Source organism: Cricetulus griseus (genome assembly GCF_003668045.3).
Source record: "Cricetulus griseus strain 17A/GY chromosome 1 unlocalized genomic scaffold, alternate assembly CriGri-PICRH-1.0 chr1_1, whole genome shotgun sequence".
Taxonomy (NCBI): Eukaryota; Metazoa; Chordata; class Mammalia; order Rodentia; family Cricetidae; genus Cricetulus; species Cricetulus griseus.
In genome coordinates, this window is record NW_023276807.1 from 100,860,170 (window position 1) to 100,888,014 (window position 27,845).

The window sequence follows — 27,845 nt, forward strand, 5'->3', positions numbered from 1 at the left end:
AAACCTGGGTTTGAGCTCTCAACACACAATCTGTAAGTCTGGTGCTGTAACAAAGGAGACAGTAGCGTCCCTGGGGGCTTGCTGTCCAGCCATAGGGTCAAAACAGAGAGAACTGCTCTGAAAATAAGGTTCAGTACCTGAGGAAGACACTCAGTGTCACCTCTGGCCTCTACACAGGTACACACACACACACACACACACACACACACACACACACACACACTAATTCATTATCTGGGTAGACCTGTTGCTTTCATCTTTCAGAAGCAGGCATCCCACCAGAGCAGAGCAGGTGCTGGGCAAAACCTTTCACCACAACCAAAAGAAAAGAGAAATGACGAAAACAACAATCCCTGTGGTTACAGTTTGAATGTGAAACATCGCCAGAGGCTCATGTCTTTGAACACTTGATACCCAGCTGGTGGCCCTCTTTGGAGGTCTAGTTAGCTGAAAATTGATGCTGGGGTTATCTTACATGTGTTGTCTGCCTCCAGTTCTTGTCTGGCTCTGTGCCTGATCAGCTGGGACCTCACAAGGCACTCAGTAAGCTCCTGCTGCCACAATGGGATCCCAGATGCCATGCCTTCCCTGCCATGATGCACCAGGGGCCCCAAACACAGAGCCCAAATAAACCTCTTTTCCCTCAAGTTGTTGCCATCAGGCATTTTGTCACAGCTACAAGGAAAAGCAACCAATATATTTACCAAGAACTCCCCTAGGTTCTACCTCTTTTTTTCTGTTTTTTGAGACAGGGTTTCTTTATAACTTTTGAGGCTGTCCTGGAACTCAGTCTGTAGACCAGGCTGTTCTCAATTTACAGACATCTGCCTGCCTCTGCCCCCAGAGTGCTGGGATTAAGGGTGCGCACTACCACCGCCTGGCAGGTCCTACCTCTTATCCTGCAGCACTGAGAGTTTTGGAAGTTGTTCCAGACCTAATTCCCTTATCTGTTACCTGTTTGCAAGGAAAGCAGCTAGTTGCTGCCCTGATGGTTAATTCTGGTTGTAGGTTTGACAGGATTTGTAAGCACCTAGATTAGTAGAGTGGAGTGTGTGTGTGTGTGTGTGTGTGTGTGTGTGTGTGTGTGTGTGTGTGAATTCCCAGAGAGACTACCAAGGCAGTGAGACCTGTCCTGCATTTTTGACTTTATCCCATAGACCGGGGGCTTGACTAGAGTAAGTGGGGAAAGAGGGAGCCAGCCACCACAGGCATTCTGGCTCTGCCTCTGGACACGGGCTCTGCTCCAAATCTATACACACATTCGACCACGGACAGAAATTTCTCAAACCATAGGTCAAACAAATCATCTATTTTTCATCACATTTATTTATTTGTTGGGAGTGGCCACAGTACGTGTGTGGAGGACAAGGGACAGCTTGTGAGTTTTGGTTCTCTCCTTCCATCACATGGGTCCTGGTGGTCAGGCCTGATTACAAGTGTCTTTAGCTGTTATACCATTTCTTTGGCCCCTAAATCTCTTCTTAATAAATTATCTAGCCTCTGGTATTTTGTTAGAGCATCAGGAAAGAGACCCACATGAATTGGACCTTGTAGGTGGTTGGATGAACAATGACTGTGATCTGGGAAATTCTGTTAGCTGACATATCATAGCTCATATGAACTCTGCATGGCTCAGAAGCAAGCTGCCTTCACATGTCTTATGAAGACTGCTTACCACATAGTAAATATTCTAGAATCTATTTGCCATCAGGGATTTAAATTCTTGTTTTCTTTGCATGCTAATCAACAGGACTTCATAGAGTTCCATTGCAATGTTGAAAATGATCCCAGCCTCACCCTTACTTAAGCTACAGCCTCAGTTCTACAGAAAAAGATGGTCTCTTGCTTTCACATTGGAATCTGGGATGTCAGCATGTATCTCCAAAACCATCTTCTTCCCTCCCCTGGTGCCTTAACTCTTTACCTGGGAAGATGTTAAGTAATTGGTCCTTCTGCAATTGGACTGATCTGGCTCTGTCAGCTACGCGTTTCATCATCTTGGTCAAGTGGCTTAAGCTTCCTAAGCCACAGTTTCCTCCAGTGGAGAAATGGGACATTCGATTGGGTTGTTATGGAGAGAGGAGAAGGTGGAGGAGGGGAAGAAGTGGAGAGGGACGAGGGAGGGAGAATGACCATCTTTTTCTCTACATACTTCCTGGAACACAATTACTGTTCAAAATCCAGCCATATGCACCAGGGCCCTTTGCAGTAGCCACCTTTAAGATGGCCGTCAGCACCCTCAATGCTGGTATGCACACACCTGTTCAGTTCCCTCTCACACAGAGAATATCTGGGTTGTATGGTCAGTGGAATAAGAGATGGATGCACCTCATGAGATGTTATGGTTCATTTCTTAAATGTGTCCCCTGAGCCCCATATACTGAAGACTTTTTCCTCACCTGTAGTGCTATTGGTTGGTGGAGGAACTTTCAGGAGGTGGGGCCTGGCAGGAGGAAGTTAGGTCATCGGCAATGTGCCCAAAACATCAGGATCCCTCTATTATTTCCGGGCAAAAATGAGGCTAACAGCAACACTCATGTCACTGGGGTCCTGTCCACCACGGAGAAGCTCTGTTCTGCCATCTCTCTCTTCACTGTGTTCTCCTCAGCCTGGGCTCTAAAGCAGCAGGGTCAAGTGACCATGGACTAGCCTTCCAAGATGAGCCAGGGTAAAACTTTGCTTCTTTGAGCCCTAGCTTCTGGTCCGAGTAGGTGGGGTGGTGTGTGGGGGTCACACAGCTGTATGTCAGGGTTGTGAGCTATTTGCTAACAGTAAAAAAGGTTTTTTGAATTCACAATGGCAAAATTAATTGAAAATCAAATTCACAAACAGGCTGTGGTTCATGCCTATAATCCTAGCACTCGAATAGTGAAGGCAGGAGAATCAGAAAATCGAGGCCAGCCTTGTCTACATAGCAAGTAGAAAGCTAACCTGGGTGATTAGAGATCCTGTTGTCTCCAAAAACCAGTAACAACAGCAGTCCCCACAGCCAATGTGCAATTAATCCCTGAAGTATCCCTGGCAGTGTTCATCTGCGTTGCATCTCAAAACGTCACTGTGGCCTTGGTTCTGACCTTACAATACAAACACTTTGCAGTTTGCATGTCATCACACTGCAAGGCCAACTGCTCAACTGTTTGAGCCATGCTGCTCAAACAGTGTGCTCGGATTGGAGAGTCATGTGACATACAGTGTTTTTTACTGTGCATATAACATTTTCTGTTGTTTGTTTGAGACAAGGTCTCACCATTAACTATTGCTGGACTGGAACTCCATTTGTAGACCAGGCTAGCCTCAAATTCACAAAAATCCCTGCTGCCTCTGCCTGGGATTAAAGGTGTGTACCAACACACTTGGCTATGTTTTCTGCCCCTATAGAAATGTAATAGTTCAGTTATAGTAAACAAAAACTTGTTATTTTCCTATTGTAATCTCTCACCATGGAATTAACAATTTATTCTATCTTTGGATTATGCTATAGTAGAATATTTGATTTTCAAAATTGTTTGAGTTGCTAAATTGACTTTCATTTTTAAAAGGATTACTAAATGGGTTTGGGATTAGGAGAGAATTTGCTGCAAAACAAGCAGAAAATGTCAGCCAACTCTCAGCAATGCTGAAGTGCTCTCAGTCCTTCCGTACTTCGTATAAAAGTAAGCAGGCATGTTTACTTTTTGTAAACTCATGGTGTGCAATTTCTGTCTTGTCTTTAATAGATGATAAAATTATATATGCCAAAGACTTTTTATTTGAGACAAGGTCTCACATGGTAGCCCTGGCTGGTCTAGAACTTGATATGTCGACCAGACTGGCCTCAAACTCACAGAGATTATCCTGACTCTTGAGTGCTGGGATTAAATGCACATGCCACAACACAGGGCTCAGTCTCTACATCTTTGGGATTTATAACCAGGTAACATTAAATACCGATTTTATATATCTATATACACTGGGTTTTGTAAAAGTACTCAGCACAGCTTGGAGAAATGGCTCAATAACGAGGACCTGAGGATGGAGCCACAAAACTCATGCTGGCAACATCTATAGTGCCAGGACTCTTGCAGTGAGATGGGAGCATCCCCCGGAGCACAGGCGTCTGTTAGCATAGCATGCTAAAGAACTGCGAGAGACAATGCCTCAAACAAAGGCCAATATGAAGACAGAGATGCAGGTTGTTTTCTGAACTCCACAACACTATGGCATGTGAGCCCCTGAAACCTCACATACTAAATGCTAAGCTGGGTGCAGCTACCTGGAAGGTGGAGACAGAAGGATCATTTGAGACCAGAAGTTCAAAACCAATCTGGGAAACATAGCAAGACCCTATTTCAAATACAATATAATATAATACAGAAACATCAGCTGTGCTTTGGAGTATAGTTAGCTTCCTGTATACTTGAGTTCCAGGGTGCAGTTGACTGGATCGTAATTCTTTAAAGATTACATCTGTTGGTATTGAGACATGGCTTAGAGGTTAAGAGCAGTTGTTCTTGCAGAGGACCTTGGTTCAATCTCCAGCACACACATGGCTACTCACTATAACTTCAGGCCCAGGGGATCTGATGCCATCTTCTGACCTCCTTAGACACCAGCATGCACAGGGTGTACATTCAGCTAAAACACCATACACACAAAGCCATAACAATGAAAAGATTCCATTGAGCTAGGTGTGGTGGCACACACCTTTAACACCAGCATTTGGGAGGCAGAGGCAGGCAGATCGCTGTTGAGTTCGTGGCCAGCCAGGGCTGTTACACAGAAAAACTCAGTCTCAAAAAACAAAGCAAAACAACAACCATAAAGATTGCATCTGTTGGGCATGCACAGACTTTCTTCTTGGACTGTTCTATAAACAGTAGTATAACCATTACTTACAGGGCATTTTAATTGTATTATGAGTAACCATAATTACTGTTCTCTGGTGTTCTCTGGTGTGCAAAGAGAGTATGTTGGCTGTATTAGAATGTGAGACACTTGAGCACCAACAGGTTGTGATATTTTCTGGAGAGTGTCCTAAAACCAACTCATTGGGAATACCAAAAGATGGATATTTTAATTTGTTTTTTATTGTTGTTGTTGTTATTTTGTGTTGTTAAAGTTCCTTCCCAAGCGAACAGTAAGCAATGTTTAACCCTCCTTCTATGGTCCCAACAATAAACCTAGGCACAGTTCACTCTGGGGAGCCAATGGCTATGTAGGATTTCCTTCCAGAGCAGAAGTGGGGGATGCTAAAATAGGTGTGGGTGCCCCACCCCAAAAGCCTTATGCAGCTGGGATAAGAGCTTTCCAATAACTCCATGGATAGAGCCCCTACTCTATTGTCCCACGTGTGTGTGTGTGTGTGTGTGTGTGTGTGTGTGTGTGTGTGTGTGTATGTATGTAATGTGTGACAGGAAGAATTGCCGGTTGGTAGAAAGCAGTTGGATACTGGGAGAGGGTCAACAAGCCCAGCTGGGATAGCCCTTTAACAGTGCATGCAGCTGAATGCTCCAAGATGACAGTCACATGGCCTGATGGACATTCACTCAGTCACACCAGTGTGTTGTGTGTTTGGTCATGTGCATGCCATGGCATGTATTTAGGAGCCAGAGAACAGCTCTGTGGAGTCTCTCCCCTACCTTTTCGTAGATCTGGGGGTCTGACTCAATTCATCAAGCACCTTTACCCCCTGAGCAGTCCTACTGAGTGTTAGTGGTTACAGAGCAACAGCAGCTAATACACTTGTTTCGTTTGCACCTGAGCCTCATCCCAGCCCACCACTAGCTGTAACTAAGACCTAGAGAAGTAGAAAAGGGTCACCAGGATTGGGCAGGGTAGGCAGAACCGAGGGCAAGGCAGAGACAAGCTGGGGTCAGAGGGGCTCCGTAAGTGCCACTGATGCCATCAGGTGATGGACCAGTCCCCTCAGGTCTGCAGATTTCTCCTCTGCCTAGAGAAGGGGCTGTCTGAGTGATGATGAGACACTGTAGCTGGGAGTCCCAGGGCTATTGCTGCCAAGCTATATTGACTCCTTTTCTCCCTCTGGGGAGTGAGAAAATAATGAGCCCATGGCATAAGACCTTGAGAAGGATAAAGGAGGGCTCAAAGTGGGTGGGTGGGGTGTCCCTGAGCCTATCTCTTCTCTTTGGGCTGAGATGGCAGGTAACAGGACTCTGTCCGAGCCAGGTCAGGTGACACAGCTGCAGGGGAGTCTGTGACTCAGAGGAGGCTGCTGGGGCATCCGTGCATCAACTTAGACAGTCTGGGGAACCCCAGAGGCTGTTTTGCTCTGCTGTGCAGAGACCTCTGTGGTTTTTAAGCTCAGCAGAAAACCTCGGCACTCTTCCCAAACCACCCCATTATCTAGCCTGGTCACACCAGCCAACTCCATCTTCTTAACAGTAATGGTGACCCATCTTGAAGCTGGCTTCTAAATCTGTCTTGCCGGCTCCAACGTCTCCTGTGATTCCTTGCTATACGTGGAAAAAGAGTAAACTCTTTAGCCTTGGCCTACACTTCTCTTCCTCCCTGCTTCTTTCACATTTGCTTTCTTTTTTTCCCTGTCTTTTATCAGTTATTAAAAACTATGGGCTGTGGCTAGAGAGATGGCTTGCAATTAAGACACTCTTCCAGAGAACCTGGGTTCAATTCCTAATGCTGCTCGTCACAGACTCTCACTCTCATTCCATGGGCTCTGGCTCCCTCTTCTGACCTCTGCAGGCACTGGTGCACAGACATGCAGGCAAACACTACATATACATAAAAACAAACCAACCTCAACTAGAACAAAGCTGAGGAGGGCTGGAGAAGTATCTCAGAGCTTAAGTGTGTGCACTGCTCTTGCAGAGGACCATAGTTTGTTTCCTAGTAACCACACAGGACAGCGTCAGGGGGCTCTGACATCTCATATGTACACAGTCACACACTCAAGCACACGCACACATAATTTAAAATAATAAATCAGAAAACATAAAAATAAATAAAACTTTAAAAATAACCTGGGTGGATATGGTAGCACATACCTGCAATCCCAGCACTTGGGAGTCTGAGACAGGAGCACTGCCATTTAAGGCCAGCCTGGGCTACACAACAACACCCCATCTCAAACAAACAGAAAAAAGAGACAAAACCAAAACCAAAACAACAAGAATAACAAACTGTGTGCAGATACTGCTGTAGGCATGGGAATCAACTGTGCCTGTCAGACTGGGTCCCTGTCCTTCAGGAGCCCACAGATAGAACGTGCCAGACATTTGCACCCTGTGAGAGCAGAGCTTGGATAGGGGAGCCCTGGCAGACATGTGAACCTGCAGGCTGAAAGCAGCCTGGAGTCTGGGTGTCGGGGACTTGGAGGAAGCAAGAGAGATTTCCAAAAACATGGCAATCCTGAAGCTGAGAGCAGTGTCACCATGCCTTGTCCTCTGCAGTTCCCAGTGTAAGAATTCTGAGAGATGGGGGCTGGAGAGATGGCTCAGTGGTTAAAAGCACTGGCTGCTCTTCCAGAAGACATGGGTTCAATTCCTAGCACCCACATGGTAGGTCACAACTACCTGTAGCTTCAGTTCCAGGGGATCTGACATCTTCACACCAATGCACATAAAATAAATTTAAATAAATCTTTAAAAAAAATAATTCTGAGAAATATGGAGTCTGTGTGGGTGATGAGGACGTGCCCCAGGATTGGATCAGTTCAGTTTTCATGAGATGGGGTAAGCTCTTGCAAGAGAGGCAAGTGAGGCATAGCCTGCCTCAGGCCTTTCTGCTTTCCACCAAACTATGATAATATGAGGCCCTCCCCGGTGTAAACATACAGACACCTAGATTTCCCAACCTCAGAGTCATAGCAACAGAACACAGCCTAAAGCAGCCTGCAGAGAGAAGAGGGAACATGTTCAATGCCACAGAGGGGCTGTGCTGGCTTCTCCCCAAGCATGGCCTTGAGCTGTATGTGGATATGTACAGGGGAGGGGACAGGGGGTGTGGACCTCATACAGGAAGCTGGCCCATGGAGAGAGCCTTCCTGTTCTGGATGTCACAAGCCCTGCATGATGGAAGTTTGACATCAGGCTGTGCGCTGTGAATTTTCCTTGCCTCTTTCTACCTGCTGCCGTCTCCCCGTGTTCCTCCAAGTCCCTTGTCACTCAGCATCTCTCTGACCCCTGCCTGTAGTCACATGGCATTTCCTTGTTTCCAGTTTTTTGTTTTTGAGAGGAAGTCTCATGTATCCCAGGCTGGCCTCAAACTCCCAGCCCTCCCTCCTCCATATTCCACCTCCTAGGATTATTCGAGTGTAGGCACTGCCATGAATGGTTCATGAGGTACTAGGAATTGAGCCCAAGGTTTCCTGCATGCCAGACAGGCACTGTACCAACTAAGCTACATTCCTTCCTGGCTTACTTATTTACCTCTTATTATTTTAAAGATTTATTTATTTTAATTTCGGGTGTATGAATGTTTTACCAGCCTTTATGTATGCCAAGTGCATAAGCAGTCCAGAAGAGGGTGCTGGATCCCCTTGAGTTAGAGTTAGAGGTGGTTATGAGCCACCATGTGTGTTCTGGAAACTAAATCCAGGTCCTCTGGAAGAACAACTGCTCCTAACCAGCGAGCTATTGCTCTAGTCCCTATACTTAAATTTTAAAAAAATATATAGGGTCTTGCTACATAGCTTTGGCTTGATCCTATGCCTCAGTCTCCAAAGTTCTGGGATGACATTCGTGCATCACTATGCCCAACCATTTGCTGATTTGTGACAGCTCAGGTTGCAACTTCCTGCCTTAGATTTTCTCTCTCTCTTTCTCTCTCTCTCTCTCTCTCTCTCTCTCTCTCTCTCTCTCAAGATTTATTTACTTATTTTATGTGTTTGGGTGTTTTGTATACATACACATCTGCACACCAACGAAGGTATCAGAACCCGTGGAACTACAGGTGGTTGTGAGTTGCTATGTAGTTGCTGGGAATTTAACTCAGGACTACTGGAACAGCAGCCAGTGCTCCTAACTGCTGATCCCTCTCTCTAACCCCTGCCTCGGCTCTTGAGTGCTAGGATTATAGGCCTACAATACCATGCCTGTCTTCCTTTTAAATGATTAAAAAAAAACAAACAGATATTACTGTAGAATTATCTAATCCTAATTTGATGGCATCTATAAAGACATTATTTCCAAGTAAGATCTTTGTCAGAAGGGACTTTGACATATACTTGGGCAGGATATAACTGCACTAATAAAAGAAAGGTAGTTTTATGATTGTTTCTGTATGCATGGAGTTTTTGAAGGGGGTTGGGTTTTTTTGTTTGTTTGTTTGTTTTTCGAGACAGGGTTTCTCTGTGTAGCTTTGGAGCCTATGCTGGCTGGCTTCAAACTTACAAAGATACACCTGCCTCTGCCTCTCCAGTGCTGGGATTAAAGATGTGCACCACCACTGTCCAGCTATGGGTGTTGCTGAATTGAGCTACTGTGACCCTGTTTTGGGATCACACATCAGGTCAGCAGATGCCTGGTTAGTCCAAGTGTGCTCTGGCCTGAAAAAATGCAACACCTCCTGCCCTCTGTTGTCCAGGAGTGGCAAAAGCACACTGGAGCCCACAGAGCCATTGCTCCTGACTCCCCCAGCTGTGTGGAGACATCAGTTCTCAGGCCATGGACATCACTGCTTTAGCATCAGATGGATCTAGGTCTCCAACCTATTTCCTCTCTGGCAGCTTTGCTCTATGACCCTAAGAGAGTTTCTCAGCCTCTCTGAGTCTCCATCCCTGCCTTAGGGAAGCATCGAGGATCACCCATGTTCCCACACTGCTCATTATCCAGAAACCACTCATTCAAATATTAATTATATTAATAAATATGTGAATGACTTCAAAGCTCTTAGGACCAGCAAACAGCAAGTGTCAGGGGAGTAAGTTATATTTCCAGAACTTGCTATCTGCCAAAGTTGTTCTCCTTAGATCTTGAATGGCCTTGATATAATAATAGTTAATAATATAAGAACATACACTAATAATTAATTGGCATTTTTAGGCTCTTTGAAGCCAAAAGAGATGTAATTATGAGGTTTCTTAATCCAAGGATACCATCATATCTCTAGCATATAGATTTGGGGTGAAATATATTTTCCTAGGAATAATCTTCTCTTTCATCAACTAAAAAAAGGTGTGTGTGTGTGTGTGTGCGTGTGTGTGTGTGTGTGTCTGCAGAGCTCAGGAAACAGTGTGGGATCCTCTGAAGCTAGAGCTAAGTTCACCTTCCTGAACCTTGGTTTATAATTTCAGGAAGTTGTTAGACATTTAGGTTTGGTATAATCAGCACTTAGATTAAACTTGGTATAAGGAATAAGGAAGTCCACAATTGTCACTTGGCTGTGACTTAGGCTACTCTGCTCCTTGCTGGAGCAGCCGGAAAGGACCCTGTTACTTGGAGACACTGGTTGCAGGGAGTTACAGCTAACCTTTTAATGGTGACATCTCACCATGCTCAAGTGACTTGATAGCCATCATATTGTCAGGACATAATCCATAAGAGGATTCAGACAAATACGGGCTATTGGGTGGATGCCAGGTGTTTTTGAGACTGAAGAGCAGCAGTGTGAGGCAGTCTGGGATGGCAGTGAGTGAAAGGGGCATTGGAGATAGAGGCTTCTAGCTGGAGGCCAGGAAAAGGCCACTGAGTACAGAGTGAATTGGTACTGAATATGGAAAGGTATTGGAGGGTCTTTGGCACATGGTACTTCCCCCTCTTAGAATGTCAGTTCCCACATCAGTAAAAGGATAGTAATGAGTTACTGTGCTGATGTGACTCAGGGCTGGCTGCCCCACGCCCGGTGGAATGATCCCAGCCTCCCTGTCCCATGCAGTCACATGCACACACACACACTTCATGCATACATTCATTCTTAATCTCTGCTTTAATCTGGTCACCATTTCTGCCAACCAGGTCAGAATTTACTTGCTGTATAATCTTGGCAGCAATATCCCCTTCTTGGTTTGTCACAGGGGAAATAATTATAATCCCCAGGTCTCTAAATTTTTGTGTTGGAATGATGCCCACAAAGCACTCATCCACCAGTACCAGGTTCATAACCAGTGCTCAGTCACACATGTGGTTCTTCCATGTTTGGCAGCTTTGGAAGTCATTGAACCACACATGACTTCAGCAAGTAACAAACACATTAGGCCGCTGCCCTCCGCTGTACTTCATGCTACAAACACCCTACCAAGGGTCCCATCCCAGAGCTCCATCCAGTCACCACAGTGAGGCCAATTAACAAAAACACATAAAATTCCTTTACTTCTGAGTCTCCCCTTGTAAGAGGAAGCTGGAAATAAAGGAGATTTAATAAAAATGGCATAATTAGTCAAATACTTCTCGGTTAGGCTCTCTTGCGCAGAGAAGAGACCAGCCCCGGCCAGCTAATAACCCCAGGGGACCCCAGGGTGGCACCAGGCATGGCTGGGGAGGCTAGGTGCCAGAGGCTCCCTGGCCGGCCCTTCTGCAGCAGGGAGCCAGATGGGAAGATGGGCAGGGTATGTCACCACCTTAGGAAGTCCCTAAGGAACTTCCAGAGTTTAGTGACCCAGAGATTGGCGCCAAGGTCAGACAGGTACTGGATCTCAGGCGTCAGCATGCGCCGGCAGAGCTGCTCGTGATGAGGCCCTATGCTCTTCTTGAGGTTGTAGCCCAGGATGGACTTGACGCCCAGGGGCTGCCAGGGTTGCATGGCCGAGTCCTGAATGGCCTCGGCGTCCACCGCTTGGCCGCCATCGATGCAGATGCGGCGCATGCGCTCGTTGGCTTGGCGCAGCTCGGCCACCTCACGCACCATGCGCTCGCGCCCGAAGGCCTCCACCTTTCGCCAGAAGCTGGCGTTGAAGTGGTGGTAGAGGCGCGCGTCCAGCAGGTTCCAGGCGGTGGCACGGCGGTACAGCTCACCCGAGAGACGCGGCACCGGCGAGTCACGCCGCGCGTTGAGCTTGAAGTACAGCATGTCCTCCAGGTCCCAGCACAGCAGCTCCCGGAGCAGCACCAGGGACTCGTCGAAGTACTCCTGGAGCAGCACCAGGTGGAAGCGGCTCTCCACCTCCAGAATGTGCTCTTGCACGCGCGGGCTGCGCGGGTCCAGGCCACTGTCGTAGCCCAGGTCGAAGAAGAGTAGGTTGCGGAGGTAGTGCGCGTTGTAGCCGCTAGGGTCGTAGTAGCGATCAGGGTCCTGAAGGAACTCTGCCAGCTTGTCGCGGCTCGAGAGCTTCCAAGTGAGTGGCACCACCGACCCAAAATAATGGAAGGAGGACTCGAAGAGACGCGCGGGGTCGCGGATGACCGTGATGAAGGCGGCACCGGGCCGCACCAGCCCACGTACCTCTTCGTAGTGGAAGCGCATGTGGTTGCAGATGATGTTGAAGCACGCCCCGGGCCGGTAGTCCTGCACCAGGCTGCGAGCGAAGAAGGAAGGGTAGTGGAAGTCGTTGCGGCCATTGGGGAAGGCGAACTTGAGCCCATGCTTCTGGCCGAAGCGGAAGAGGATGTTGAGCAGCGTGCTGCTGGCGGTCTTGTGCGTCTTCATGAACACGATGTCTCGCCGAGGTTGGCACTCTCCAGCAGAGCTGTTACCGGAAGTGGCCGCCCCGGGCTCACTGGGAGCAGGGGGGCAGGGTGCAGCAGTCTCCGAAGTCCTGGGGGAGACAGAGGGATGGAAAGAGGTCGGGGGTTGCAGGTGACAGTACCATCGGAGGGGCTGGGAGGGGCTCGATCTGGAATAGCCTGGCAGCTACCACCCGCTAATGCAACCCTACAGGTTTGAACTCATTGCTTTGTGGTTGCTAGACAAGCACTCTACCAACTGAGCTGAAATTTCCCCTGCCCGAAATTGCTGGTGGTGGTGGAGGTGTGTGTTTTTTTAAAATAAGTTATTAGCAATATTTTTCAGATTACCTTAATACCACTAACTGTGGCATAGTTTGCACCAGATATATGCTGAGCAGCCTCAAGAGGAGATGGGATAGTCTGGTCGCTTAGGAAAAGGCTCACATAAAGCCAAATTTGGAAAGTTTGAATCCAGGTCCTGAGCCAGATGAGTGTCTGGGACAAATCACACTCCATCTCTATCCTGGCCTCACTGTGGCCCTGACTTAGGCTCAGATTATAATTCGAGCACTGGGGGATGCAGCTCAGTTGGTACAGGACTTGCCAACCACGCACCAGGACCCGGTTTGATCCTTAGCATCTTGTCAATGGAAAATGGTGATGCATTCCCATAAACCCAGCTCTTGCAAGGTGCAGCCAGGAAGATTAGAGGTTCAAGGTCCCTGGATTCATAGGGAATTGAGGCCAGCCTGGGATACATGACAGAGTGTCTCAAAAGCAAAGCAAAACAAAACCCCACAATAAAGAAAAGTATGGGGGGGGTGAGGATAGGGGAGGATGGGAGGGAGAAGGGAACTGGATTTTCATGTAAAACAATCTTGTTTCTAATTCAAATAAAAAATATCTGAAAAAAAGAAAAGTACACATATTGTACTAAGCTCAGAAAAAAAAAAACAACAAAACAAAACAAAACAAAAATCATCCAAGCACTGGACACAGTGTTAGATGACACTCCTGCTCTGTGGGGCAGGCTCTGCCCTTATCTCCACTTCACAGAGGCACACACTGAGGCATGGGTTGTATTGGTATTCAGGCATCTGTACTGGCCTGTCCTTGGGGTTCTGACAGGATACGACCTCAGCTGCAGCCACTAAGAGCACCACCTGTGCCTATTCACTAAGTTCCCTTTTAAAAGACCCTGCCCACATCCCATCCTCCTCTCCTTTCTTTCTCTCTTTCTGCTTTTCTGTCTGTCTGTCTCTCTGTCTGTCTCTGTCTCTGTCTCTGTCTCTCTCTCTCTCTCTCCATATCTCTCTCTTCTGCTCCAGAAACCGGTCACCCCCCTCCCCTCCCCTTTTCGCATTCCCTTTCCCCTAATTAAAAAAAAAAAAAAGCCCTCTATGTGTGCTCTGTCACGTGGCGTCTTTCTCTTGCATGCCTCTTTTTAAAATTACAACAGGTTGCACCAAGAATTCTGCCAGAATATCTGCCCAACACAGCATGACGCAGGTGGTACAAGGTAGCTGTCTAGAAGAAAGCTGCGATTGTAGATCATGAAATTGTCCTTCTCTTACTCCCATTGTTTGATGTCACTCACGTGAAGGCCATGTTGGAGTGGAGTGGGGGTACCACATAGGAGTACAGCAGCAACAGGAAACTGGTAAAGACAGCTCCCAGCACCAGCCCCTTGGCCTTGGACTCCCAGGGCTTCTTCGGCAGCAGAGGCATCTCAGGAAACTGTTAGGGACAGTACAGACAAAACAGAAGTGTCGAGAAGTTAGTCTCAGAGAGTCTGTACAGCTGTCAGGGCTCACAACAGGGGGCTGCTTTTGCCAGCTCTTTGGACTCCCAGGCAGGATGCTCACAGGGCTGGAGCAGTTAGAGAGGTAGAAGACAGCAGGCTTAACTCAAGGAGAGGAGGCAAATGGGCAGAGAGAAGGTTCTTCTGAGCACAGTTCTAACTTTAGCTGACTAGTAAGGACACATGTGTAACACCCTCCTTTGTAGGCCTTTTGGACTTTATAATGAATGCATTCTGAGGGACAGAAGAAGAACCCTCTTAGTCCTCTTAGTGCTCCAGACCCTACTCATAGGGAAGGCTAGAATCTTTTCAGAAGGCAGAGCCAGTCTTCCCTGTCTACTTCACCACCTTCCCTGCTGCAATTAAAACTGCTAACTCAGCTTGGCAGTGGTAGCACAAGCCTTTAATCCCAGCCCTTGGGAGGCAGAGGCAGGTGGATCTTTCTGAGTTTGAGGCCAGTCTGGTCTACAGAGTGATTTCCAGGACAGCCAGGGCTGTTACACAGAGAAACAAACAGACAAAACCACTAACATTTTAACAGGGTGTCTTGCTGAGTTTTTGTTGTGGTATTTGTTTGTTTGGGGGGAGTGTGGTTTGATCTGGATGCAGTGGCCTTATTCACAGGAGACAGAGATGTGAGTGGTGAGGTCCAAGCTTCAGAACTGGAATCCAAGAGAGAGTTGAAGCTGGGGATAGAGGGAGGTGTAAAATCAAGGTCTAAAACTTTCCAGTTCTCTCCCAGCTGATGCTCCAAACTCCCGAGGCTGCAGAAGGTCATACACACTGCCCCGTGACCACATGTGTGGCGTGCTACCAAGTCCACCTGGAGGCAGCACGGCCAGGTAGCTTCGATGGGAAAGTTACCTAAGGTGCCCATGACTGCTTGCTGAGAGGAGCCCTCCAGGCCCACCCCCAGAAAAGGTGGCAGCACTTGCTGAACCCGTGGCTCCTCAATTAGGAAGTTTGCCTCACAGAAAAGGACAGAGTGAAGCAATTGTTAGAGGAAGAAACCACACAGGAGGGAATTTTTCCTTCCCTGTAACAATAGAGAAGCACTGCTCATTCTGTAAGCTGGGTAAAGGCTGGGGAGAATGTTTCCAGAATGCAGTGGTGTCAAATGAGGCTCACTGACCTGTCACTATAGACAAGTGTATAAAGTGTACCAAGTCATGTGTGCCAATGGCAAGTTGATTAGAAACAGAGAGAGAGAGAGAGAGAGAGAGAGAGAGAGAGAGAGAGAGAGAGAGAGAGAAACTTCAGTGAGCATCGTCAAGGGAAAAAAGGGACGTCATATATACCAGGCCCATTCCCAGAAGTCATCTATAGATGAAAAGAAAGAAAGAGAAGTGAGCCAACCTGAAAAACAACATGATCTAGTTGCTTGCTAACATTCTTGAGGCCCTGGGTCAATTCCGCAGCAATGAGAAAAGAAAGAAAAAGAAAGAAAGAAAAAGCCTGGCATCTGGAAGACTGGGCCAGCCTAAGCTACATGTCCAGTTTGAGGCCAACCTGAACTACATGAGGTCCTGTCTCAACACATGAACAGGAGGCTGGAGAGATGGCTCAGCCATTAATGGCTAGACTCACAACTGAAATTGTAAGAGTACTTGCTGGGCTGGAGTTCAGTTCCCAGCACCCATGTTGGGGAGCTCACAACTGCCAGTAACTTCAGCCTTCAAGGGATCTGATGCCCCTTCTAGACACTGTGGGAACGCACGTGCCTACACACACACACACACACACACACACACACACACACACACTTTACAATAAATAAATCTTAGTCAGACAAGGTGGTATGCACCTTTAATCCCAGCACTTGGGAGTCAGAGTCAGGCAGATCTCTGAGAACTCAACACCAGCATGATCTCCATAACTAGTTCCAGGCCAACCAGGGCAACATAGTGAGACCTTGTCTCAAAAACAAAACTCCTCAAAAAAAAAAAAAAGCAAAAGCAAAATAAAACAAAACAAAACAAAAAACCCTAGAAAATTCTAGAGTGATATGCACTACTCCTCCCAGTCCATATATGTACCTAGGTAAATATAGATGATAGCCTGGACAAAAGCAAAATGCTGCTAAAGGGCGGGGCAAGTGAGTGATGCTTTACCAAAAGTGCTTAGAGATGTTTCTGACTTTGTACTTTTTATTTTGGGGTATTTGCATATGCACAAAGAGCTATCTTGGCAGGCGGGGGAAGATAGTACAGCTGGTAAAATGCTAGCTAATCAAGCATAAAGATGAGTTCAGTTTTTCTAACATCCACACTAAAAACCAAAAGCCAGGTCAATGCATGCTTGTCCTAGTGCTGGGGAGGCAGAGACAGGTGGACCCTGGAGTTCAGTGGCCGCTTAGCCAGTCAGCGAGTTTCAGGTTAGTGAGAGACCTCCCCTCAAAAAGTATGGTGGACAAAACTGGGCATGGTGGGCCACACCTTTAATCCCAGCACTTGGGAGGCAGAGGCAGGTGGATCTCTGAGTTTGAGACCAGCCTGGTCTACAGTTTGAGTTCCAGGACTCCAAGGCTACACAGTGAAACCCTGTCTTGAAAAACAAACAAACAAAATAAGGTGGCATGCAATCAAGGAAGGACTTCATGTTGACCTTTGAACTCTACATGTGTGTGCACACAAATACACACACTCACATGAACATGTGTATACACATATCAGGTATCTTGATAACAGCCAAAATCTAAGCATGAAATTCATTTGTCATACGCCTAAAATACATAGCCAGAAAGACTCTTACACAGTATTTGCAGTGCATCTTTGTTTTGATGTAACTTATCACATGAGGTCAGATGTGGAATTTTCACTTGTGGCATCATGTTGATATTCAAAAAGTTTCAGATTTTGGGTTAAGGATACTCATCCTGTTTTCTACATTTCTGCAGTCTAATCCTCTGAGCCCATCTGGGGGGAGGTATAGAAAGAAATATTTCTCTAATTTACTCATTTTCACAGCAGCTGCATTTTAAAAATGTTCACACATACTATTTAATAGGAAAAGGGACAATATATTGCCTCTACATCAGGTTTAGGGTTTTGCTCTTTTCTCCCCTAAGAAACACTGGGATTAACCTAGGGTCTCCAGTATTCCAGGCAAGAACTCTACCACTGAGCTATGCACCGGCTCACACTTTAAAGTTTACAAAGTGCAAACCAGATGTGGTGACACTTGACTGTAATCCCAGGGGAAGCAGAGGGTCAAGAGTTCAGGCTAACCTGGGCTACATTGTAAGACAATGCCACAAAAACACCAGTCAGGATGGGACCTGGGAGGGGAAGGTGTGAACCTCAACATCTGCTTTGTTTGTTTAATTAATTTAGAGGCAGGACTCACTTGTAGTTCTGGCTGTTCTGAAACTCACGATGTGGACCAGGCTGGCCTCCAAGTCATTGAGGTCTACCTGTCTCTATCAACAGGGTGCTGGGGCTAAGGGCAAGCACCACCACCACCACCACCACCCGGCTGGTCCTTGGCATGGGCATCGGATCCCTCAAGGCTGGACTTTGACACTAACTTCCGACAAGCCTGGGATCCCCTCAGAATCTTTTTCTCATCTGTAAATTGGAGAGAAGCTGAGGAGATGGAGTCTGGCTGGGCCCTGGGGAGCCTCCTGAGCGGTTGGTACCCTGGTATCACTCAGAGTGTCGGCTGTAACCCTCCTGAGCTCTGGGCAAAGAGTAGTGGTACGGGGCTGGGGGAGCTGCCCAGGAACTACAAATCTGCCAGGTGAGTTCCGGTCAGCCACCAGCCTTCTGCTCCAGGGGTCCCAGCAGAAAGCCAGCTCACAGACCAAAGTTCAGGCCCAGAGCAGACAATGAGCATAGGATAGGGACTTAGTTTCTCTGGCGTTAGAGGGATCAAAAGTCTAGCTGGCTCTCCATAAAGCCTGAAGGCCTACCCTGTCTCGGTAGCTCACCGGCGTATTTTCCTGGAACTCCGAGAAGCTGCCCTGGTGGAGGTCTGTGGTGGAGGACTGGCAGTAGGGGGCAGACCAGCATCCTAAGCTGCCAATCAAGGGCTTTCTGGCCCACCGAAGACGGTGTGTTTCCCCCACCCGTGAAACACCACCGATTCACTGATTCCCTCATTCTCCTGTTTGGGTTTTCCCAAACCTCACCAGGTCTCTGTACTGAGCCCTGATGGGGCCACTAGAATCTCCGCTAGCAACTGACTGCACTCTGAGTATCATGGTGTTGTACCACTACCCCATTTTGTAGATGGGGAGAATGAGGCTCCAAGAGATGACATGGCTTGGTCAGGGTCACTCAGCAGGTAAAAGCAGGGCAGGATTTTGAGTCTGTGTCGTGGATCTCCCACTCGTAGCTTCCTGCTTTGTACAGCTCCTGGCTGGGATATCTGAATCCTGGGCGAAGTAAGTGACGGGAGGGCAAATGTCAAGGCATAGCCTGGGACTCGATTGTCTGATGTTGGTGAGCAGAGCTGACAGCCAATATGAAGGGCTGGGAAGCAAATGGGACTCAGGAGGCTGGTTCTCCCGAGCCAGCCTCCAGTGGTATTGAAGGTTCCCTACTCCCTTGCTGCTTGGCCTCTGTGAGTTTAGCAATGAAATACCTTCTGAGTCTGTCTCCTCCGGCAGATGGTAGTTACACAGTAGCTAAGTCAGGGAAGGCAGGACCTCCTCTCAGCAAACTTAGGGAAGCAAGCAGCTGTCTAGTACCCAGGAACCTGGCTTGATGGAGAAACACCCCAAAGCTGCCAGGTTCCAATGCCAGGTGATTAACCAGAGTATTAATTATTAATTGCAATGTGGATTAACCATTGCCATCACTGTTGACTAGGATCCAGTCCTGATTCACAGGAGGTGTACCCTGCCCCATCCCACACCCCTGCCACCCCATCCCTGGCATGACCAACTGCAGGAGATTCACCCCAGAGATGCTTGAGCTTAGCACTTGGTGAATGTTTGATAAAAGATGCAGCGTGGCCTGGGCATCCGGGGGAAGCAGCTACCGCCTCAGTTGACAGCCACACAGGGAGATAGCCTACAGGTGAGACAGACATTCTTTGAGGGTCATACGTGACATGTATGTCAAAGACCCCATGAAGGTTTGTTTAGCCGTGCAGCTCTGTGATAAAGTTTGCTTAGCACGCACACAAGCCCCTGGATTCTGTCTCCAGCACCAAGAATGGCAATAGTGATGATGACTGTAATTCCTTGACTGGGTGAGGTGGTTTGTGCCTATGATTCAAACACTCAAGAGGCTGGGAATTTTGAGTTGGAGGCCAGAGAGAGCAGGCTACAGATCAAGACCTTGTCTCAGAGAGCCAAATAAATAAACTTCTCATGTCCTCCCATGAGTGAGCCTCACACAGAATCATGTCTGAGAATCATGCATGCACAAGAACATGCACATGAGAGGCATGCATGAGAGCCAGAAACAGCCAGTGCCTGAGCGAGGGATCTGGTTTTAAAGCCCAGCTCTGCAGCCAGGTATGGTGGTACAGACCTGTAACCCCATCAACTCAGGAGGCAGAGGCAGGAGCATGGTGGGTTTGAGGACAGACTGAGCTATACAGAAAGACCCTGTTTCAAGAAATTAAATATGAGGCAAGCAAGATTGCTCATCAGGTAGAGGTGCTTGCAACCGAGACTGACAACCTAAGTTTGATCCCCAGTTCCCAGAAGTTGTCCTTTGACCTATGGTAGAATATTATTTCAAGGTGTGTGACTTTTGTTTATGCTACATTTGTTTAACTCTGTGAAGCTGTGTTCTTTGCCTGTATAAAACACCTGATGGCCTAATAAAGAGTTGAATAGCCAGTAGTGAGGCAGGAGCAAGGATAGGCAAGGCCAGCAACCAGAGAGAATAAATAGTAGGAGAAAAGAGGAAGAGAATGAGGAGAGGAGGGCATCAGGGGCCAGCCACCCAGCCACCCAGCCACCCAGCCACCCAGCCACCCACCAGCCACCACCCAGCCACCCAGCTACCCAACCACCCAGCCACCCAGCCACCCAGCCACAGAGTAAGAAGAAAAGTAAGATTTACACAAGAGAAAGATAAAAGCTCAGAGGCAAAAGATAGATGAAATAATTTAAAGTTAAGAAAAGCTGGCAAGAAATAAACTGAGCTAAGGCCAGACATTCATAAGTAAGAGTAAGCCTCCATGTATGATTTATTTGAGAACTGGATGGTGCACCCCCAAAAGCCAAAAGAGTAAAAAGCCTCCAGCAACACTGACCTCCATATTCCCACCTCTTTCCAACAATAACTAGATATAATCTTAAGTGTTAAGGCACGCACAAGCACACACACTCATACACTCCAGCTTGCTGTAAGCCCTAAGAAAGGCTGTTTCCTTCTCTGGGTCTTAATTTCTCCTCCAAAATACTACCAATGTTCTGTCATCATGGAGTCTGAATGTTTTGGATGGAACTTGCAGGCACAGGACAGACCTTTGCTGAGAAGCAGGGAGGTCAAACCTCAGAGAAGGCAAGGTCACACAGCACAGAGAAAGTAGGAAGCATAACTAAAATCTGGGTTCCCTACCTCCTCTGCCCATGGCGGTGACAGACCCAGGTACTAGGACAGATGGTTCCTTTGTCATTTCCCTCATCTGTACATGGGTTACCCCAGCCACATCTGCCCGATAACTGATAGCAAGCCAGACCCAACATCCTCCAGTTCAACTAGACCTGCCCGACAGCGGGACCCACTCCCTACAACCTGCACACTGTGAAACTTGCCCAAGATGGTAAGGCTGCCTGAGGGTGCTACCATTGCACAAGCCCCTGCTGGGACAGAGGGGACACACTCACCTTGGGCTGTGACTAGCTGCCTTTGCAGTCAGAGACAAGAATGCTCCAGTGATACCCAGCAGGCTGCTGGTTGGCTCCTTCCATCCGCCTCCAGTACAAATGAATATTTATGAGCTCCCTCCCTGCGGATAGTGAATGGAATGCCCAGGTGGTGCCCTGGTCTTCTTGTCTTCCTCTGGGGTGATCCCCACCTCTTTTTAGACCGCAAAGCCAGGTAGCTCATTTATCCAAGGGCTCAGCAAATTTCTGTGTGCCCTCGAGCCAAGGGCACAGCTACTACACTTGAAGGCTGGTGGCCGGGAGCGGGGAGAGATGGGGTCGGGGGACTGGGGGGGGGGATAGGGGGGACGGGGCGAAGGCAGCACAGGACAGGCACGACATGGGACACGGGACTGGAAGGTGAATTGATCCACCTATGAGGGCAGCTCGTTCAAGCTTCCTGGCTGCTCTGTGAGCCCATCACAAAAAGAAAGTAAGGCAGAGTAGGGAACAACAAAGCCACAGGCCAAATGCACACCTGCCAGGAGCTCATACCTGATGATGCCAAGATACACCAGGCACTGAAGTTTATCCATGGGGCTCGACAGGAGCCCCATGGTGACAGCTAACAGGCTGAGAAGTCCAGAGGAAGGAAGCATGGCATCTTGGAGCATGAAGTCCATCATCAAGGGTGAGCACCACACTGGGCAGCCTGCCTAAGCAACTACTAGGGTCACATGACATGCATAGCTTGGACCCATTTTGCAGGTTTGGGACTGGCTGGATGTGCTGTCTGAGCCTTGGTTGGAGACAGCACCACTAGGTTCCCTGCTGCTGGCTTAGCCAACACAGTAATCTTAGGTGCAGCTCAGCCTCCTCTTAGCTTTGTCCCTCATCAGAAGGACTCCTTGAGTCCATTCCTTCCTTGGTGTCCACACTCTTGTGGTGGCTCAAGCAGAAGGCTCTAAAGACACAGGAGATCACAGTTAATAATATTGTAAAGCTGGGGTGGTCAAGGTCATCCTCTGCCACCATTCTGTCTACAGAGGCTATCCATCTTAATAAAGTTACTCCCTGGGTTTTTGTTTGTTTTTGTTTTTGTTTTTATGAGACAGGGATTCTCTGTGTAGCCTTAGCTGTCCTGGAACTTGCTCTTGTAGACCAGGATGGCCTCCAACTCACAGAGATCCACCTGCCTCTACCTCCTGAGTGCTGGGATAAAAGGTATGCGCCACTACTGCCCCACCCTCCCTGTTTTTTTTTTTTTGTTTTGTTTTGTTTTTTTAAGAGAAGCCCTCTTTCCCTTTAAGGCTCTGTTCGCTGTTTTTGATATAGTTTGTTCTGTTCCTTTCCCAACACTCTCCCACTTCAAAGCCCAGTCTTGAGGCTCTTTCTCCTAATAACTAGTCCCTAACAGGTGCTTCTGTGTCAGCTCTTCCCACAGAGCACCCCTGACATGCCACTCAAAGCCAGCCTGGGAGGTGGTTATTTTCTTTTTAGCATCCACCAGCTTTTCTACCTTCTGGGCTGACCTAATTGAAGACAGCTTTAAGGTGTGACTCAAGCAGCATGAATATCATTTATGGGGGTGGACTCTGAACTACCTAAGTGGACACACCCTCACACCCTTTGGGAGACTTATACTGTCACCCTTCTCTTACACGGTGGGGGGGCAGGGTGGAGTTCAGGCATGCTAGTAAGAAGGAAGAGGATGGTGGGTTTGGTGGGGAGAGAAATGAAGAAAAAATAGAACTGGACCCTGTGGAAGGGTTGGGGATATCTTCCCAGGATTGGTTTCCTCATACTTCAACTGGTCCTCTCTGCTAGTATCCATTGTTCTCTCCCCCTCTCTCTCCATATATATGGCATTTCATTTTTGGTTTGTTTACTGTTATTGAGACAGTGTTTCCTATGTAGCTCTAGCTGGCCTGGAACTCACTATATAGTCCAGGCTCACCTCAAAATCATAGAGATCCACTTGCCTCTGCCTCACACATTCTGGGATTAAAGGTGTGAACTACAACTAAAAAAATAATGCAAAGCTAGGCTTGGTAACACATACCTTTAATCCCAGCACTTAGAAGGCAGAGACAGGTGGTTCTCTGATTTTGAGGCCAGCCTGGTCTACAGAGTGGGTTCCAGGACAACCAGGTCTACACAGAGAAACACTGGCTCAAATGTATGTATGTATGTATATATGTTTGTATGTATGTATATGTACACACACACATACATACATACATATATATATATATATATAGAGAGAGAGAGAGAGAGAGAGAGAGAGAGAGAGCAGTAGGTACTATCAGCACTTGGCTAAGATGGGGAGGGTCATAAGGTTGAGGCCAGCCTGGACTGTATACTGGAACCTTGCCCAAAACTTAAAATAAGGGGTCACATGTGGTGGCCATTGAAGAGGCCTAAGTTAACATGACATTCTGCAGACTAACTAGGGGAGTAGGCCTCACTCTTACAATAACCAGGAACTGTACCCTGTGGGGACCAATCAGAATTGAGACAAACAAAGACTATGCTCCAGAACATTAAGAATAGCTTACCTAATTTGTATATAGGTTGCCAATTTCCTTGCAGCAACGCTAGTACCAATCCCTGTTTGACAAGACTTCTGTTACCCCATTCCTGCCTAATCAGGAGTTCAGCCCCTATCTGAATCCAGAATTCCCCTACCTCTACCCCCATCTTTTACTCCTTAAAACCCTGCGTAGCTGAGCTCAAGGCTCTCCCTAATCTAGCCACTGTGTCAGAGGGGACAGAGGGCCCAAGGTGGAGCTTGCAATGAAGGCTCTTTGCTTTTGCATATGAACTCAGACTCCTGGTGGTCTCATGATGTGGGCATAACAGCCATCTCACCAGCCAACATACTTTGTTTTTAATTTGCTTTCCCATTATCTGTTGATAAATTTAAACATCATAATAGACTTTAAGTTGATGTGTTCCATCGATGTTACAGAGGGTACATCTGCCCAGAGTAAGAACTCCTAGGGGGAGAAAGCAGACAGCTGTGGTAGAGAAAACAGGCTGAGGCTTGCTGTAGCAGCCAGGACATCTGACCCAGCAGAAGGGGTCGGAAGGGGATGGCCTCAGGAGACTCTCCAATTTCCAAAGATAGCTTTCTTTTCTCTATGGTCACTCAGACTTTAATTCCCATCCTCCCTTGCTGTTGAGGGGACCCATGTGACTGAATCAGAGCCATTGAAACATGAACATAATGACAACAAATGAGGTTAAGGGACTGGTCTTTGTGGTTTCTTTCCAGAGGTTCACAGACCCTGTACTAGCTTTTTCTTTTTTTTCTTTTTTGTCTTTGACAGAGCCCTTGCTGTTCTAGAATTTATTATACAGGACAGGCTGGCCTTGAACTCATAGAGATCATAAGCCTCTGCCTCCCATTGAAATTAAAGCCACCACACCACGGCTGGTTAGTTTCTATTGTCAATCTGACACAAACCTAGACACACCTGGGAAGAGGGCTTCCACCTGGCTGATCTGTGGTCCTGCCTGGAGGGGGGATAAGGTAAGGGAGGACGGATGCATTTTCTTGATTGCTAACTGATGTAGGAGGGTCCAGCTCAAAGTGGGAAATATCACCCTTAGTGGGTGGGCCTGGGAAGGTTGCTGAACGAGTCTGGGAATGAGCCTCTGAACAGTGTTCTCTTCTTCAACCCTCCTGCCCCGAGCTCCTGTCTCAGCTCCCTCAGCAGTGGTCTGTAACCTGTAAGCTAAAATAAACCCTTTCCTCCACATGCTGCTTTTGGTCATGGTGTTTATCACAGCCACAGAAACTTACTAGAACAGAAATCGTTGCTGGAAAACAGGGGTGTCCCTATGACAGACCTGGCCATGTCATTTCTGGAGGGAAAATTGTGGAAGTGTTTGGAACTTTGAGCTGGAAAAGCCACAGAGTGCCCTGAGATTGACTAGCTGGTTTGGCAAAGTTGGAAGACAAGATAATGCTAACAGAACTGTAGACAATGGAGGCCTGGCTTATAAAAGTTAGTTCAGGGTTGTCCATGGGATATTTTAGATTACGAATCTGTGGACCAGCAGCATTGAGGCAAATCTTCTGAGAAGCATTTCCTCAGTGTCAGCACACAGAAGCTGTGGTTCAGGGAGGCCAATACTATATCTTAAACTGAAAGCCAATTATCTGTGGCATGTTTTTATCACATAAGTGGGCTCAGCTCACTGTGCACAGTATCATCCCTAGGCAGAAAGCAAACTAGAGTAGACCTTTTATGTCCATTCCACAGACAAGGAAATTGAGGCCCAGAGGTAAAAAGAGCTGCCTCAGTACACACTATAAAGAATGAATGTATTCATAAGGACAAAACTGTACATTTATTTGTACTTAGGTAAAGTGTACTTCCCCAGGAAATGGGGAATGGGGTTACTTGCTATCAATAACACATTTTGATTCGCTAAATATAATGTGACTATATATGCATCCACATTTTACCATAGTCTGTATTACCTTGGAAAGAAGTAAAAATTTATAAAGAGTGGGCCAGTAAGATGGCTCAGCAGGTAAAGGTGCTTGCACCTGAGTTTGATCCCCAGAACTCACATGGTGGAGGGAGAGTCAATTCCTGGAAGTTGTCCTCTGACCTACATAACACACACACACACACACACACACACACACACACACACACACACAAACACACATACACACCCAACAATTTAAAAAATGAAAATATATTTATTACCATAGTAGGAATCAGGCCACGCCTTGTTTCAGAGGCAGGCATACTGCTCAGGATGCCAAACTTTAGCATCCTGAATTGGAAGTAGACTGTTTTATTGAGAGACGTTAGACCTCATGGACCTGCAAGGATCCAGAAACTTCTTTGCATTGAGGCTCTCTGTAGTGGAGCAGAGCAGAGATAGGAAGTATCACCCAACAGGGCATTTTGTCTGAACCCTAATTTTCTGGCTCACAGGACCTCTCCAATCTGGCAGCCATGACATCTTGTCAGCCTTACTCTCCCTTGGATGGAGTTTCGATGCCAATAGTACTAGGCCTGGCAGCTGAGATGAGGTGGTCTTTCATGATTCAGATGCAATTCCTTTTTGTTTGTTTTGAGACAGGGTTTCTCTATATAGCCCTGGCTATCCTGGAACTCAATTTGTAGACTAAGCTGACCTTGAACTCACAGAGACCCGCCTGCCTCTGCCTCCTGAGTGCTGGGATTAAAGGCGTCTACCGCCGCCGCCACCGCCGCCGCCACCCATTGTCTGTGGCAGTTCTTTATGTTACAATGTCAACTGCACCTTGGTCTGGTTTCACTGTGTAGACCAGTTCACTATGTTCCTGACTGACTTTAAACTGGCTATCCTCAGGCCTCAGCTTCCCAATGCTAGAAATGCAGTGTGTGCCACCATGTCTAGCAACCTATTGTTTCAAAGGGCAAACACACAATAACAGTACACACACACACACACACACACAATGGTATTATATGCTAGCCCCATTTATCAGGTGGAGAAATGGGCCCAGTAACCATGGCAAAGCTATAACTTGAAACATATTCACAGCTCTTTCTGAGACACTCCCCTGCCCATGCAAAATCAGCCAAAAGTCAAGCCACTACCTTAGTCCTCTAAATATACAGATTCCCTGGGAACTGAGCATGAAGGAGTCACCACTAAATAATTAGTACTTTATAATATCCTGGCCATACAATTTACAGTCTGAAGATGCATCTGTTTACATAAACACATGGCATGGTAGAAAAGTTTTACAGAGGCATTGCTGATGCTACATACAATGCCCAGGATAAGCACACCCACTGCTCCATTCCTGCACTCAGGATGCCCTCAGTATGGCCTGCCTCCAGAGCTCCCCAGCAGAGTGGTCTCTGGCAAGAGCCTTCTTCTTTCCTAACAGAGGTGCAGCCATGCCCTCTCTTGCTGGGAAGATCAAAAAGTGTGAGGCATGCAGAGTCCTTGCCTCAGTGCCTGGCACACAGCAGTGGGTCTGGTTATGAGCATGGGCCCCTTATATCCTTCTAGATCAATGTATATACCACCTTACCTTTCCAATGACCTAAGTTTCCCATGTTTTATACCCAACTTGCCTCAACACTCACATTCCACAGGCAACAAAATTAAAGCAGACAGGGAGGGCTTGCCCAGTGTCCCAGAAAGCCAGGGTAGTACTGTGGGCCTGATTTCTCTGCCCTGGAGATAGCTTGTGGGAAAGCAAGTAACTCTTGGAAAATTCTGTGAGCTCCCACCTGATGATTCCAGAGGTCTCCAGTCTGGTGACCCTTGGGTGCACTTCTGCTCCACTCTGCTTCATCCTCTCTAATTATTCATATTTCTCATGGAGTCAAAGCAAAGCAGGTAGTTTTTCAGGCTGGGTGGTGCTGGCACACACCTTTAATTCTAGCTCTTGGTAGGCAGGCAGGCAGATCTTTGATTTTGAGACCAGCCTCTCTACAGAATGAATTTCAAAACTGCCGGGGCTGTATAGAGAAAACCTATCCCAAAAAACAAAGCAGCAAAACAAAAACAAATTTGTCACAAGCCACAGTCTGGGTCCAGAGTCCCACCATTTGTGGGTCATTCTCCCAGGTGGACCCTTGCCCTCCTGCACAGGACAGCTTATTCTGTGCCCTGGAGCCCAGTGAGAGGCACTGTGGGAGACAGACCTATCCATTGCTGGATGACAAGTGAGCACAGAACCCAGGAAGGG

General features: G+C 47.4%; 1 protein-coding gene across 1 annotated transcript; it reads right to left on the minus strand.

Moving 5' to 3' along the window:
• Nucleotides 1–11,505: 11,505 nt before the first annotated feature.
• Nucleotides 11,506–27,453, minus strand: Gal3st1 (galactose-3-O-sulfotransferase 1). Its single transcript, XM_035452190.1, has 4 exons — nucleotides 27,385–27,453; nucleotides 26,935–26,937; nucleotides 14,155–14,294; nucleotides 11,506–12,646 (listed from the first exon to the last, which is right to left on the minus strand). The coding sequence occupies exons 3-4, from the start codon at nucleotides 14,283–14,285 to the stop codon at nucleotides 11,506–11,508; spliced, it is 1,272 nt and encodes a 423-aa protein (XP_035308081.1). The 5' UTR covers nucleotides 14,286–14,294; nucleotides 26,935–26,937; nucleotides 27,385–27,453.
• Between the last annotated feature and the right edge of the window lie 392 nt (nucleotides 27,454–27,845).

Excerpts from the sequence above, each read along its gene's own strand:
- Gal3st1 (XM_035452190.1), bottom strand. The coding sequence starts at position 14,285 with ATGCCTCTGCTGCCGAAGAAGCCCTGGGAGTCCAAGGCCAAGGGGCTG. Across the intron at positions 12,647-14,154 it reads CACTCCAACATGGCCTTCAC|GACTTCGGAGACTGCTGCAC; the intron begins GTGAGTGACATC and ends TGTCTCCCCCAG.